General features: G+C 42.3%; 1 protein-coding gene across 1 annotated transcript; it reads right to left on the bottom strand.

Moving 5' to 3' along the window:
• Positions 1-9,955: 9,955 nt before the first annotated feature.
• LOC130868462 (germ cell nuclear acidic protein-like) lies at positions 9,956-16,818 on the bottom strand. Its single transcript, XM_057760678.1, has 4 exons — positions 16,758-16,818; positions 16,249-16,279; positions 12,140-12,216; positions 9,956-11,196 (listed from the first exon to the last, which is right to left on the bottom strand). Exons 1-4 carry the CDS (start codon positions 16,816-16,818, stop codon positions 10,259-10,261), a joined length of 1,107 nt encoding a protein of 368 aa, XP_057616661.1. The 3' UTR covers positions 9,956-10,258.
• Between the last annotated feature and the right edge of the window lie 348 nt (positions 16,819-17,166).

Below are 17,166 nucleotides of genomic sequence, written 5' to 3'. Positions count from 1 at the left end.
GCTGTTTTAAAATGCCGGCTTTCTGGGCTGTGCCGCCATTGCGATCTCTGTCTGGCTCCTGCAGGAGACAGAGCTTTTGAATGGAGCATTTGGAGTAAAGTGCTACGATTTGTTTGATGGCAACTAGACTCACTGTGTGCCTAAAAGGAAGTCATTTTGTGCTGCGGCTCAGAGGCACAAACAGCTCCACCATGCTACTGGTGCAATGTACAAGGATCAGAGGCACGAGCGGCTCCGCCATGTTGGACTGGGCGGGGCAAGCAGGCAGTACCTGTTTTTGACCTAGGAATGTCACAGCTTAGATTCTTAAGTGCTTAGCGATTTAAAAGCACAAAACAAAATGCTCCTGGATATTAAAAAAATTACGGATTCACAATAGGACAGATTCAGACCTATAAATGGATCACAGTGTTAAATGAATGTACGTAGGCTTGAGAGAGAAAAGAAAAAATATATAAAGAATAAAGTTAATGTCTGAAAAAAGGGTAAAGTCTTTAAAGAGACAGAGTACAGATAATTATAGGTTAAAAAAAAATAAAGAAAAATAAGCCACGTAAAAATGAAAAATTCACAGAGAGTCTGGATTCTTTGTATTATTGTGTTTTCTTTAAAATTTTTGACTGTAAAGGAGCTAAATGCAGAGAGACATTTCATTATATGGGCTGCCAAACTAAACCAAAATGGATACAAGGGTATTATGATTTCAAAATATGGGTCTAAGGATATGATGCTTTGGAGAGGGTCTTCTTTTGTTTTCACAGAGGATGAGACTCTGTGGATTGCGTCTATCCCGATATGGTATGATAGACCACGCCCTCCTGAAAGGTTGCTGTGAACACCTTCAGAAAATTACTTCACTCAACTGCCGACTGAGATGACCCTGACACACAGGTTACACCATGAAAGATCTAAATACAGCGCCCCTATTCAGCAGAAAGCAGTTTAGAGAGAAAAAAAACTGCGCCCATGTTCCCAAATATTGTTTATAAATGTTCTTTTACATTTAAAGGGGGATATGATATAGATATAAATAATTTACATTGGTATGGATTTTAAGGTCAATTTTTTTATATGTATATGTATTTCTGATCTTGACTAAGGTATTGTGATTGTGTAGTTCATGTAAAAATGTAACGTATATAGGTTGTTAATGGATAATCATCAATAATAGTCAAGCTTGTAGTCATGTTAGATTTTCTAGATATACATAGATATATTTCAGATAGGCATTCTTCATATCTTTCAAAGGCTACAGAATATGGCATTTAAGTGTTTTAATAATTTAGGGCTTTTTATGAAAATGAGATACATCTGCTCCTGACAGCACCAATCTACTTCAAGAGGAAGATGGGCATCAAAGAGGCTCCTTATGGAGTTTGATAGCAATTTGGGCAAGAAACTGCTCTTGCATGGACTGATGCATAAACTGGACACAGAGAACCCGCAGAGAGAGGACTGCTGAACTTGCCTAAAGGTGAGATGGTCTTTCGGGGTTCCTGATTCATGAAAGAGTCTGCGAGACATTCTGCAGGACACAACAAAAAGTGACTAAACTGTCTTTGGAATTTCCTGCTTGATAAAAATGTCTGCTGGATACTATGTATGGGCCTGAAGGCTGAAGATGGATGCCCCAACAGTACAAAAGAACTTTGGGTGACTGTCCAGGCAGTGAGATGTCTCTGTCATTTCTAGAGTTTTGGATTTCTTGTTTGCTTAGGTAATATTATATCCTTCTGGAGTCTTTGATGGAGTTAAAGAATGGATAGTTAGTTATAGTTTTCCTTAGTTATGATAAAAGATAAAATAGATATAAATATTATAACTGTAATTCTTGCTTGATCCTGTTTTGCTATATGTAATTTTACTATGTTAAAATAAAAGCCTTTTTTGTTTAAACAGAAAAAGGGGAAATGATGGAGGAGGGTCATCTTTCTATCTGTTGTTTCATTGGTTAAGTAATAAAGAAACTGCTTGGCCTCTGATAGGACAGAAAATTAGGTAGGAGGAGTAAACAGAACAGAATGCTGGGAGAAAGAAGCCGAGCCAAGGAGTCGCCATGATTCTCCCACTCCAGACTGACGCAGGTTAAGATTCTCCCTGGTAAGCCAGCTCGTGGTACTACACAGAATATTAGAAATAGGTTAGATCATTATGTAAGAGCTAGCCAATAAGAGGCCGGAACTAATGGGCCAGGCAGTGTTTAAAAGAATACAGTTTCCGTGTAATTATTTGGGGACATAAGCTAGCCATGCGGGCGGCTGGGTGCCGGGGACGCAGCCCTTGCCGCTCCTATTACAACACCCTGAATCTGGAGTTATAGAGCAGTTGCGAGCTTCCAAGTGCATGCTGGGAACCAAACCTGGGTCTGTTGCCAGAGCATTAAGTGCTCTTAACTGCTAAGCTATCTCCCTAGAAACAACTCATATCATAAAATAAGAACAAGAGTTTTTCTCCCTCTGAGAAAAAGTAAGAGGACATGCCAATGTGAACGAGAGAAATTTCACAAGGTGCCACCCCTAGATGAAAAGCCACAGACAATAACTGCCCTGCAGAGATAATCAGTTTTCCAGCGATGAACTCTTATCGGCTATACAATCCCAAGAGGTCTGCTCTAAACACATGTACATAGGAGCAACACTAAATGGACTCAGTAGGTTTTACACATACTACACACACACACACACACACACACAAAGAGGTCATTAATTTGAGAGGTGGAAATATAGGAAGAACAGGGGTGGTAGAAATGATACAAAGATAGTATTCACATATGAAATTCTCAAAAAATAAAAACATGGTTCTGAGTACATGAGTTGCTGAAGAGAAATTTATGCAAATAAAAAAACAAATCTAAACACTGAAGTCCTGGGAATGACAATAGGTTAATCAGAACACAAGGGAGGAGATTTTTAAGGCCTCACAAATGTAAGGATTTTGTGCACAGATACACAGATCCAAGAAGGGGGCAGTCAAGGAGAGAAGTACAAGCCTATTGAGGTAGGCAAGCAGCTGCTCAACTCAGAACGCTTTTGGGTTCCACTCATGTGCTGCAACATTGCTGGCACGAGGGAGGGCACCAAAGGCCACAGGACCTTCAGGATATAAGAATTCCCTCTACAAAGCCTCTTCAGCAGAAGACTGTAACACTGGATTAAACAACAACGATCTACCAGCGATGGCACAGCTCAGGGGCAGGGTGCTTTCCTCACATGGTAAGAAATAAAAGAGCCCAAAACAAACAAGCAAAACAAGTGGCCAGAAGGTCCCTACCTCTGGATTTTCTAATCCAGTCCATACCACCAAGCTATTGGCAGATGGATGTCATTCAGCACTAGCTTCCCGTCACACATTCCTGTGCACTGGTACCTACCAATTTAAACTTAATTTCTCCTAACCTACTTGCCAAGGCCATCGAAGACCAGACAACAAGAGCTTGCTGTGCCTAGGCCCTGTTCTAAGCACTTTATGATTATGGAAATAATGCAGTCTAATAGTAATTCTGAGGTAGTAAGTAGAATGGGCCTTGTAACCCTGAGTTCTGTACCATGGATTCAACAAACTGCAGATCAAAAATGACTACAATTTATTACATAAATGTACAAAACTGCCAAATAATAAAAAATGACAAAAACATGCATCTGCTAGAAATATACACAGGGGATGAGCAGAGGACATTTTATATAAGAGATTTGAGCACCTGTAGATTTTGCCATTTGTTGAGGGGTACCAGAACCCGTTCTCTGCAGGCACAGAAAGATGACTGCACTATTATTGGCCTCATTTTACAAGAGACATGGGTAAAATGAGGCTAAGCAACTCATCCAGCTCCTTCTCATCATCTTCTTTACCTTACCACATGTCCTTTCCCTACTGCCGTTCTCAGTACAAACCATTTTTTAAGGAGCAGGAGCCTCATGTCTTTCAGAAAATCCTATTTTCTGACTTCTCAGACTTTTCAGTCATTCTCCCTGTGCTAACCTCCTACTGTAATAGCCATCTGTTCATATATACAACCAAAACAAGTTCTCTTTCACACAAGCGTTCTCTCTCGTGTTTGCTAAGTCCAAAGTGCCCCCCCCCCAAATATGGCAGTGCTGGTGACCATGTCCTAAACAGAAGGTCTCTAACTGGGTAAACAGACGATTATTGGGTAAGGGCATCTAGTTCCTGGTTAATCTGAACAGCCTATATCAGCACAAAGACCCCTACCTGCTGACTATCATAAAATCTGCTTGCTTTCTCACTGTTTCTCTCTGCCCCTCTGAGAGAGAGCCTTGGCAGTTTGACCCCCAATTAAGTCTTTCTTTTCTACCCATGGAGTGGCCCAGGTCTACTCAAACTAGCACAGCTCCAAGACCTGGAGTAGACATGGTTAGTGCAGCAGCCCAGTGCTGGTGTAGAAGAGGTATTCAATAGATACTTATTCGTTGCTTCTACCTTTCCATCAAAGACAGTGTGGTTAAGTAGCGCGTAGATTTTCTGAGCCAGTTCTTCCTTGTTGTGCTTGAAATTCCTTCCAGAATACTCTTTTAACTTCTCAATGTTATTCAAGAAACATCCAGGAATTTTGCACATACGTTTCCTACAAAGGTAAATTCAAGTGAATTTTTCATGGCTAAAGAAATAGGAGAAGACATGCATAAAGGTCTAAAAACTTGCTGTTCTTTCCTTCCGGCTCATCATATATGAACATTTATTTCCCAGGCTTCCACTCAGTGTTTCTCTTTACTCTTGGCACACATTCCCAAACGTACGAGGCCAGGTTTCAACCTCAAGGCTGATAACCACACCTACAGCTTCAGTCTCTGATGTTTCTGATTTTTCAGTTATTCAATGTAAATTCCCAACAGATTTATGAGTCTATCTTTAGCCTAACAGGCTCCATAGTAAAAATTCTGTCACAACTGACAGAAAACCTTGGAGGCATTTTGAATGCATTTTCCCTTACCCTGTGTTCAACTGGGATGTGAACTGCTATCTTCTGACTGTGGGCTCTCCCGGACAGCATCTGCTTTGCAACTCAGGTTCACCTCTCTCATCAAGTCCTGCCTTCCCCTTCATACAACAGCACTCTCTAACTACCAGGCTCTTTTCATTCTAACCCAGTACCCACTCACCTCCAGATTCATTTTGTTTCCTTCTGGCTTTTCCTTGACCAGCTGGCCTGGTATTCAAGGCCTGAGTCAATGTGATTCTAGCCACTGTTTCCAGCTACCACTTCTACTCTGCTCAAACATTCCCTGGAGTGAATGGTGATTTCCCATTTTTGTGCTTTGGCATCAACTCTTTCCCGTGATACAGAGTGACCCATCTCTGCCTTTCCTGAGAACCACCAGTGGCATTTTAGTATTTGCAAAGACCCTCTCTTTGCATCCTATTTAATCCTTACAACCACCCATCCAAGAAGTTATCATTGTTTGTTCCCATCTCTATCTTGCAAATGAGGACAATAAAGCTCAGGTGTCTGACCCAAAAGTCAGAGACAATGGATCTTCTGACCCAAATCCTCAGTCTTTCCATTAAACCATGATTGGGTCAATGCTCAATTACTACTGATGGAAATAGAAGTGGGTTTTTTAAATTTGCTTTTTAGTGTTTGGTTTGTTTGGGTTTTTGGAGTGTTTTTTTTTTTCTTTCTTTCTTTCTTTTTTGGTTTTTTGAGACAGGGTTTCTCTGTAGCTTTGGAGCCAGTCCTGGAACTAGCTCTTGTAGACCAGGCTGGCCTCGAACTCACAGAGATCTGCCTGCCTCTGCATGTGCCACCACCGCCCGGCTTTTTAGTGCTTTTTTAAAATTTATTTTACATCCCGACTGAAGTTTCCCCTCCCTCTTCTCCTCTGCCTCAATCCACTTCTCCTCTATTTTTGTTCAGAAAGGGGCAGGACTCCCATGGGTATCAACAAATCATGGCATATCAAGGTAAGACTAAGCTCCTCCCCTTGTATGAAGTATGAAGAATGGGTTCCCAAGAGCCGGCCAAAGTGTTAGGGACAGGCCCTGCTCCCATTGTTAGGAGTCCCAGAAGTAGAGCAAGCTACACTACTGTGGAATATGCCTTTACACTGTGTGAATATATGTCACTGTGATTGATTTAATAAGGAAGCTGACTGGCCAATAGCTGGGCAGAAAGAGATTGGGCTAGAGAACCAGACTAGGAGACTGCTGGGAGGAAGAAGGGGAAAGTCTGGAGTCTTCAGCAGAGACAAAGAGAAACAACATGAGCATGCCATACTGAGAAAAGGTACCAAGCCATGTGGCAGAGCGGAGATAAGAAATACAGGTTAATTTAAATGTTAAGAGTTAGCTAGTATCAACTCTGAGCTATTGGCCAAGTGTTTACAACTAATATTGAATCTCTTCATCAGTTATTTGGGAAACAGCTATGAGACAGGAAACTCCATCTATACTACACAACTGTAACATATATGTAGAGGGCCTAGGTCAGTCCCATACAGGCTTCCTGGTTGTCAGTTCAGATTCTTTGAGTCCCTATGAGCCCAGGTAAGTTGTTTTTGTGAGTTTTCTTGTGATGTCCTTGACCCCTCTGGTGTCTACAATCCTTCTTCCCTCTGGAAGTGTTTTGTTTGTTTTGTGTTTTTTTTTTTTTTTTTTTTTTTTTTTTAGGAGATAGGCTCTTGTCACATAGGCAAGGCTGGCCCCAAACTCGTGAGAATCATTCTACCTTTTCCTTCCAATTGCTAGTATTTACCATATATGCCATTATACCTAGAGGAGGCTTTTAAAAAATTATGGCTAGAGCAAACCACAACCAGATAGAGAAGCCCACAGAGCTAGAAAAATGAACTGCAACACAGTGAGTTTGGTTTCACAAGCTCACATTTTTGCTTTAACACTAGATACGTATCAGCAAAGGCAGATGACAACCAGTATCATCTGTCAGATGCAGCAGAGAATGGGACCTCCGTGTCTACTCAGAGAAAGCTAGCCTTTAGACTTATTAGCAAACTTTTCCTCAAAGTTTGTGCACCCCACATCCAAACTAACAACAAGCAGCCTAGACAAGAACTATGGGCAGCACTGCAAGAGGCTCTCAGAGAAATGGAGTACAATAAGATAGTGGTAAAAATTCAAACAGGCTAGTCACCTTCAGATAGGGTAGTGACAGGACACCAAGAGGCAGCTTCTCCTTTCTTCTGTCAGTCTCTAGCAAAGCAACCTGGCTATTATCAAGACAAGCATCCCTACAGACAAAGCAGTTTAAACGTGTACATAGAAGCTGAGTGTGGTGATGCATGCCTTTAATCCCAGCACTTGGGAAGCAGAGGCAGGCAGACTTCTTGTGAGTTCAAGACCAGCCTGGTCTACAGAGAGTTACAGGACAAGTTCCAAAACTACAGAAAAACCCTGTCTCAAATGCTCCCCCCTCCCCCGCAAAAAAAAAGCATATAGAATCCAGAGACAAAGTCTTGTTGATAGGGGGTCCAAGAGCACTGTCTCAGTCATCTCAGCCACCAAAAAGCATAGGGACACAGTCTTTTTTCTCAGATCTAAACTGACCTCCCCTACCCAATGCCTGGCATATCTTTTCCCCTTCCCCTCCCAAAATACAAGCTTAAGAGTATCACCAAGCTGAAGTAGTCACTTCCATCCCCAAGCACCACAAAACAAAAAACCCACAAAAAATCAAAATGCTTACACACATACAAAGATGCTTCTTCAGATATACTTTCTCTCTTTTTTATTTTTTTTTCCCAAGACAGGGTTTCTCTGTGTATGGCTCTGGCTGACCTGGAACTCTCTATAGACCAGGCTGGCCTTAAACTCAGAGATCTGCCTTCCTTCTCTTAAAAATAATTCAGCTGTAGCCAGGTAGTGGTGGTGCACACCTTTAATCCCAGCACTCAGGAGGCAGAAACAGTCAGACCTCTGACTTTGAGGCCAGCCTGGCCCACAGAGTGAGTTCCAGGACAGCCAGGGCTACACAAAGAAACCCTGTCTTGAAAAACAAAAACAAAAGATAATTCAGATATAAGTGTGCATTACCCCTGAATGGAAGTAAAGCAGGAGATAAAAATTGAAAATCCTATTTTGAGGGGAAAAGTGAGATTTTAAGAATCTAAATGAGAAAACGTAACAACTTCTAGCTTAAGTATTAACATGTCTTTGACTCATACAATCATTTGTTTTTAAGGGCTTCCTGTGACTCTTAAAGAACTCCAAATAAGTCGGGCGGTGGTGGCGCACGTCTTTAAACCCAGCACTCGGGAGGCAGAGGCAGGTGGATCTCTGTGAGTTGAGGCCAGACTGGTCTACAAGAGCTAGTTCCAGGACAGGAACCAAAGCTACAGAGAAACCCTGTCGCGAAGAAAAACAACAATAACAACAAACAAAAAAAAACCTCCAAATAATCTACTTCACCCTAACCTTTTTTTCTGAGTCAAGGACGCTTTGAAAATTCACAGGATAACATTGATGCAGCTCAGTGGCACAGTGCTTCACAGCATGTTCAAATCTAAGGACTCTCTAACCCCAATCCTGTCAAAACAAAACCCAAGAATACACACAAAAGGGGAAATGTGTTCATGGAGAAACCTGGAAGTCATTTTTAACTACCTTCCCTCCGATCTCAAATCACAACACGTAGGCTCTTTCTCCACTGTAATTACTTTCTTCGCTGTTTTTTGAGGTAAGAGTATCAGGTAGCTTCAGTCTGGCCTTGAACTCGATTTGTAGAGGGTGGCCTAGAACTCCTAATTGTCCTGCCTCTGCCTGCCAAGTGCTGGTATTAATGTGCCATCACATCAACTGTATTGGCTTAAGTACAAACTGATGAGCATCAGGCTGTGTCCAGCCTAATATATACTTTGGCTACATATCCATCTTTGTCCTGATTTTAAGGACAAATGAAACTTTAGAGGCCAGAGCTGCTGTGAGGATGAAGGAAGCACACTCTGCCAGGTAACTGCTAGAATTTAAGTAGAGCACACAGGCCTGGTCCTTTGGCTGGATAGCTGGGGGTAGAGGGGTATACCATGACAACACACAGGACCAGAAGATGACCTCATCACTCTGTATGTACATGCCCACTTAGGGTCAGAAACTTTGATCTAACCAGACTCCTGCTCATTCCCTTGGAGTCTCTAGTATCTCCTGGATACTGGAATCAAATCCCATGCAAGTGAGTACTTGAGCAGTGCACATATCCAGTCTTTGCAATTTTCAACTTTTGCTGCAATGGGTTTCTTCTGGAAGGCCCCCAATTTTTTTGTCCACTATCAGTTAAAAAAATAGTTGATTGTACCCTGAACATCAGTACCATCAAGCAGAAAGGGAAGCTCAAAAAGAGCTCTTCTAAGCCGGGCAGTGGTGGCACACGCCTTTAATCCCAGCACTCGGGAGGCAGAGGCAGGCGGATCTCTGTGAGTTCGAGACCAGCCTGGTCTACAGGACAGGAACCAAAAGCTACAGAGAAACCCTGTCTCAAAAAAAAAAAAAAAAAAAAAAAAGAGCTCTTCTACTGTCTTCGAGTGGGGTGATAGTAGAGGGGCATGCCTTTAATCCTAGCACTCATGAAGCAGAGGCAGGGGGATCTCCAAATTTGAGGCAACATGGTTTACAGGGGGAGTTTCAGGACAACCAGGGCTAAACAGAAAAAACCCTGTCTCAAAAAACCAAAAAGAAAAAAAAAGGCTCACAGGCAAGCACAGGGCAGTTACCTACCAACAAGACTGTGGACAGGCTGCATACCTTCTGTGTGACTCCAACTAGGGTCACCAACCACCAGCAGAGGCTAGGTTGCATAAGCAACTATGATGCCTGTATGGTGTACCCCATATATCCCCAGCAGCACCTTCACCTAATTGCACGTCTAACCTTGCCTTTTGCCTTCTTCCAGAACCCACGCACGGCACCAGTAACTCCAGCCAGAGACATCACTCATTTTATTTAACAAATTTATTAAACATCTGTTACATGCCACTCACAAGGCTCAAGAGAATAAATCATTAAGAGTCCTCTTATGAACAAACTACCAAGAGGACAAATTTGACAGCATGTTACAACACAAGAAAAACTCTAAAACTGGGAACGCAGGAAGGAGGAGTTACTCTAACTTGTGGCTGCATAGAGGACTTGACAATTCGAGTCGTGGGGGCATGTCTAGGATGATAACCCAAGATATCATAGGGACAGGAATTCAGAGAAAAAGCACTCCATGGGGATTGAATTGTAAATGCTAACATATTGGAGCATAAGATGGACATGGGAGCCCCCAGCCCCATTTGCAGAAAGATCCTTTTTACTCGTGTGTACGTGCCCTTTTGCCTCTGCGTTTCTTTAATGGCATGCATTTGGCAGGTTGGTCTGATGATGTGGGATCATCAGGGGCACTAGACTCTGCAGAGGCACTTGGCAGGCTGGGCACATCCTGTGAGACTACCCGACGTCGTTTCCTACGTGATTTAGGTGGAGCCATGCATATAAATCTATTCTTTCTTTTCTTTCTCCTTTGTTGTGCCAGCAGAGCAGCCACCTTTCTCTCCTTGGACTCTTGGGCTGTAACACTTTGCTGGAGCTCTGGCTCCAGCTCGGGCTCTGGCTCCGGCTCGGGCTCCGGCTCGGGCTCTGGCTCGGGCCCCGGCTCAGGCCCAGGTTCGGGCCCAGGCTCGGGATCCCGCTCTGGCTCAAGATCCCCCTCTGGCTCGAGATCCCCCTCTGGCTCGAGATCCCCCTCTGGCTCAAGATCCCCCTCTGGCTTGAGATCCCCCTCTGGCTCGGGATCCCCCTCTGGCTCGAGATCCCCCTCTGGCTCTGGCTCTGGCTCGGGCTCAGGCTCAGGCTCTGGCTCGGGCTCAGGCTCAGGCTCAGGCTCGGGATCCCGCTCTGGCTCGGGCTCAGGCTCCCGCTCTGGCTCAGGCTCAGGCTCCCGCTCGGGCTCAGGCTCTGGATCCTGCTCTGGCTCGGGCTCAGGCTCCAGTGGTGGTTGTTTGGAACTTTTTCCAGGGGCTCCTATTTCACAAACATCAGCAGATGAAGTAGCCCCAAGAACAATACAATCAATTTCTTTTTCGAGAACAGGCATTTGGCACTCATCACTAGAAACATCTTTTTTCTGCTCAGAACCCTTTAAATTGGGACTGTCATCTTCATCATCGATAACAATTACTTGAGACTTCTGATCGCTGGAGCCCTTAACGTTAGAAGACTCATCAGAAGAAGACTTGTCAGAAGACTCATCTGAAATTCAAGAGACATCTATAAATATACTCCTTCTATCCAACCCACTCTGTATATACAGACATCAGCAGGTTATTGAGCACAAATTAAAAAAACTGAGTGTTTGGACATTCTGAATCAGTTAAAAATCATACTTGTAGATTGTTTTCCCTGTATTTTGTGTTTTACTAAATTAGCAATGAAAGTATTATGTATGCTATGCCCACTTTAAAATCACATTGTCTATACAACATGAAGTACTTGCTCAGTTGTTCCTAAACACAAACCTGCTGCCTTGTGGTTCACAGCAAAATGTGGGCAATTACATCAATAAAGTGGTATTTCATTTATATCAAGTTAAAGTTCTCTAGCTTAAAAAACTTCTTTATTTAGTCCTATGACATAGCTGGACTTTTGGTGATTTCTACCTTATACAAATAGTGTATAGAGTAGATAGTAGTTGGCACCTCCCCCAGCTCCAGTCTCCACCAAGCTGGAAAGAGGGCTGAGCCATGCCTCTCACCCTCTCCTCTTCCTTGTCATACCCACCTATAAAGGATGGAAGGAGAGGAAGATGGAGGAGCGGAGTCTAGGCAAATAGAACCCTAAGGCAGCAGAAGAGTTGCAACTGTGTTAGGAAACAAATCAAGGTGAGGAACTCAGCCATAGTTGGGCAGTGGTGGCTCAGGCCTTTAATCTCAGCACTTGACAGAGGCAGGTGGATCTCTGTGAGCTTGAAGCCAGCCAGGAATGTTACACAGAGAAACCCTGTCTCAAAAAAAAAAAAGAAAAGAAAAGAGAAGGAACCCAGCCATACTGACATCCAGCACATAATGAAAAAAGAAAGGGTGGCGCTGGCCTCGAGGTCATTATAAACTTAAAAATGTGCAGAGTCAGATCCTAAAACTGCCACATGTGATAAGGCTCCAGAGCAGCTATTTCTCTAAGCAAAGATGATACTTGCCTTCACTGCTTATTTCACAGATCTTAGATCTCTTTTCCTCAGAGAGGGAGTCAGAGTCTGAGTCAATCACCACACAGCTAAGTAATAAGGTGGAAAAACAAAAGAAAAATATGAGCATAATATTCTTCCCTTCTGGGCAGTTCCCAGATTTTCTACAATAAGCAGGATTACTTGTTAAGTTTTGGTTGTTTCCTACTACACTAACGCTGTTCCCCTTTATTGGAACTACAACCTTTCAATTATTCCAATTACTCTATACACCTTTCCCCTTTCTTACAACCTTCCCTAAGGAGGCGTCGGTCGGCTACGAAGAGTAAACTGGGTCTTGTCAGAGTGCAAGTACTCAAAATAGTTTTGGTGGCAGGGAAAAATTCATTGGGAGCTTATCATTCTTCAACTCTGAGATGAATTTGTGTAAGAGAAGAGAGCCAGAGAGCAAAGGTTCTCACTGACCCCTTGTCAACTTGACACAAAGATATCACTGGTAAGATATAACCTTTCTTTTCTTGTTCATCAACAAGATCACACATTAATAAACATTACAATATAAACATTACAAAATTTACAAGTCCCGCAGTATTTAAAATTCCAAACACTTAAAAAAATTTTAGTATCTTTAACATATCAAGTCTCTTAAAATCCAAAGTCTTTGTAAATTTTCAAAATTTCTTTAAAAAGTTCAAAGTCTCTCAACTGTGGCCTTTTGTAAAATCAAAACTAAGCACTATCTTACTTCAAGAGGGAAGAACCAGGGCACAGTCACAATCTGAATAAAGCAAAACCAAACTCCAACTGTGTAAATAATTCAATGTCCAATATCTGGGTTCAAGTCACGATCTTCTGGGCTTCTCTAAAGGACCACTTTTCTGGCTCCCCCCACTACAGCCCACACAGATTGTCTCCTAAGATCAGGACGACTCCACTCCACTACTGTTGTTCTTGGTAGTCGTCCTATGGTACTGGCATCTCCAAAATGCGGAGGTCTCTTGCTGCAATTGCGCTGTACTTTCACCAATAGCCTCTCCTGGGCTCTCTTCAGGGACTTCAGCCCTGCCACACAGTGCCAAGTCTCAGCTGCTCTCCACGATACCTTCATGACTTCAAAACCAGTACGAGCTAGGTGACTCTTACACTACCAGGTTCTGCTGCCAGCACAAGGTACAACCTAGGTCACCTCTGGAGTACCACTTCTGTGTGCTAATTCTGAGAAAACACTTCCCACAAGATTTCACCTCAACAATGGTGTGTTCTTCTTAATCACTGCTGATTTCTCAGCTCTAGTTGTCCAGCATCAATTATCCCAGCAAAGCAAAGGTTTTTTTTTTTTTCTCATTTTAGTGGTTTTGGTATCTTGATAATCACAACCAATTCTTCCACACATAGATTCTTAACACAAGATACGTAACAGCCCTAATGAGAGTCTTTAAGTGATTTCCAATCTTCCCTCTGGAACTTCAAAAACCAAACCTCCATCATCTGCATTTCTCTCAACACTTATCTTCCAAGTTCCCATAGAGCATTTCACCAGGCTTTGAACACTCAATGGATTTTCTGGCCCCGAAGTTCCAAAGTACTTTCACAATCGACCTACAAATGACACGGTCAGGTCTGTCATAGCAATGCCCTATCCTGGCACCAATTTCTGTCTTATTGCTGTGATGAAACACCATAACCAAAGCAACTTGGGGAGGAAATGGTTGATTTGGTCTATACTTCCACATCAATGAAAGAAGTCAGGACAAAAGTTCAAAGGAGTTTGGAGTCCTGGAGGCAGGAGCTAATGCAGAGGACATGGAGGAGTGCTGCTTACTGGCTTGCTCATCATGGTTTTTCTCAGCCTGCTTTTTTATAGAACATAGGACCAACAGTCCAGGGATGGCACCACCCACAATGAGCTGTGCCCTCCCACATCAATCACCAAGAAATGTCCTACAGGCTTGCCTGCTGCCCAATCTTATGGAGGCATTTTCTTAGTTGAGGTTCCCTCCTCTCAAATGATTCTAGCCTGTGTCAAGCTGACATAAAATTAGCTAGCACACACTCTTTATCCCAAGATATACTGGAACTCAGAGAAACTCTGCCTCAGCCTTCCAAGGGCTCTGAGTATAGCCACGAACCCTCTGTATGATATACTTTTTAGAAAGTCATCATTGTAGGAGAAGTATATAGTGTGTGTGGGTGTGTGCATGTACCATAGAACACAACTGGAGGTTACAGGACAACTTTGTGAAGTCACTTCTTTCACCTTTACATGGATTCTGACGATCAGGCTTCTGTGGCAAGTACCTTACTTAACCCAGTGATCCATCTCCTGAACATGAAACATTTTTATGATGAATAAAAAGCACTCCAAATACCTGTTACTATATTTTTCTGTATCCATTATAGATACCAAGGCTAATCTATTTCTACTGTACATGATCTCTTTTAAGCTGCCAAGTTGATGGGCCTTTGCTATCCTATTTACTACTCTAACCTTAAAGAACCTTTCTTCTAGGCTGGGTGGTGGCACATGCCTTCAATTCCAGCACTCAGGAGTCAGAAGCAGGCAGATCTCTGTGAGTTCAAGGTAAGTCTGATCTACAGAGTTAAGTTCAGGACAGCCAAGAAACCCTGTCTCAAAACAAAAAACAAAAAAACAAAAAAAAAAAAATAAGTGGGTCTTCTATGGGCTGGAGAGATGGCTCAGCAGTTAAGAACACTTGCTCTTTTTAAAAACAGAATTTTCATTTTTTTATGTATTGGATGTTTAGCCTGCAAGTGTGGCTATACACACTGTATGCATACAGTGCATTTGGAGTCCAGAAGAGGGCATCAGGTGCTCTGAGACTGGAGTTACAGGCAGTTGTGAGCCATCATGTGGGTGCTGGGAATCAAACCTTGGGCCTCTGGAAGATCAGCCAGTGTTCTTAACCACCAAACCATTTCCAGTTCCACACTTGCTGCTCTTGAAGACAACCCTAGTTTGGTTCCCAGCACTGTAGCCTGTAACTGGTTGTAATTCTGGTTCCAGAGGGTCCAACAACCCTCTTCTTGCCTTCATGGGTACAAGGCACACATACATAAAAACAGGCAAATGCTTATACAAATAAAGATAACTAAGTATTTTTTTCTTTTTAGAGTCTTTTTCCTGGGCTTGGTGGCACGTCTTTAATCCCAGAATTCAAAAGGCAGAGAGACAGGTGGATCTCTCTTAGTTTGATGTCAGTCTGGTCTACATAGTGAATTATAGGACAGTCAGAGATACATAGACTGTCTCAAAAAAATTAAAAACTAAAAGGCTTCTCTTAATTTCTAGCACATGGTCATCTTTTGGTTCTCACCCGATTTCTATGCATTCCTTACTCCTTTTCCTACAACTTACTGGGCCAGATCATTGAAAGCTCTAACTGCTAGGTTAAAAACCTTGATTTTTATATGATGAGCTATTTGAATTGGGCATCAATATAACATATTCACCTAGAGGCAAGATGCAGACTAGATCACAGACAAAACGTCTTTTTGAGTGGAGACTAAAAAATCATGGTTCAAAGACATTTGAAAATCAAACTAACTGAGCATGCATTTAATGCTAGCACTTAGGAAGCAGAGGCCACAAGTTCAAAGTCAACCTTATCTATATAGTAAATTCCAGGTTAGCCAGGGCTACATAGTGAGACCCTGTCTCAAAAAGCCAAAAACTAGCCATGTGTGGTGGTACATGTCTTTAATCCCAGCACTCAGGAGGCAGAGGCAGGCAGATCTCTATGAGTTAAAAGCCAGCCTGGTCTACATAGTGTTTCTGCAAAACCAGGCAGGGCTACACAGTGAGATCAAGTCTTAAATAAGCTAAAAACTATAAATAAATAAAAGCAACCAACAGCTAAACAGATAAAAATGGCCCAAGACTAGAATCAGATACTTTAAAACTGGTTATAAACTCAACAACCATCGTGATTCTATCAGTACCATATAGTGTTTATTCTCAGAGAAAATGAAATGTTTACTCTTAAATTTTGTTACCCAGAATAGTGGATACTTCCTAGAGAGAGAGAGAGACACAGAGAGACAGAGAGACAGAGAGACAAAGAGAGATAGAGAGATAGTCATGTTTCAACAATTCTCCTTACCTGGTTTCTTTCTGTGGCAATTTAGTCACAGCTATAAATCAAAGAAAGAAAAAGCATTAAGAAGCATGATAAAACCTAGTAGCTCATGTCTTTTATTCCTGAAAAACAATTTATAAATTAGAGCTAGTAAAATTTACATTTTCCCTAAACTGGGGACATAGGTCAGTGGTAGAACATTTGCCTACTACACCTTGTGCTCTTTGTCCAGCAATGGAAAGAAGGTCAAAGAAAGGAAGAGAGGAAGGGAAATAGAAAAAAATAAAAGAATTTATACCCCCAAGAAAGATTGAGAGGAAATAAAAGATGACCCAGGAACCAAAAAGGAGTAAACAACACATTAAACACACACACAAACACGAAGATCTGCTCTTGACACCAGGGAAATAAACTTCAACAACCCAAAGAGAACAAGCCTAGGACCAAATCAAGCTAAGTGTCCCAAACTTCATTTTAGTCATCTCTACAAAGATGCTTGACGTGCATTACTGTTGAAAGAGCGGGCTACTTACAGGTTTTGCTGCTGCTGCTGGCGCTGCTGCCGCTGGCACTGCTGCTGCTGCTTGAATCCATGTTAAGAATATAACTGGGGAAAAAAAGAGGCTTTTACAGTGAGGGCTAGGGAGGCAGAGGCAGGCGGATCTCTGTGAGTTTGAGACCAGCCTGGTCTACAAGAGCTAGTTCCAGGACAGGCTCCAAAACCACAGAGAAACCCTGTCTCGAAAAACAAAAAACCAAATAAATAAATACCTGAACAAACAAACAAATAAATAAATAAAAACCCTGAACCTAATCTTCGGGGGCGGGGGAGGGAGCAAAATAAAGAAAAGAAAAAAATAAAGTGAGAGCTACCAATAACACAGGCCATATAATATCAAAATTCTCCAATAAATGCTACAAACAAGCAACTTCTGAAATGCA

Source organism: Chionomys nivalis, chromosome X, assembly GCF_950005125.1.
Source record: "Chionomys nivalis chromosome X, mChiNiv1.1, whole genome shotgun sequence".
Taxonomy (NCBI): Eukaryota; Metazoa; Chordata; class Mammalia; order Rodentia; family Cricetidae; genus Chionomys; species Chionomys nivalis.
The sequence above is the reverse complement of the archived record's forward strand: the minus strand, read 5'-3'. Positions and strand labels throughout refer to the sequence as shown.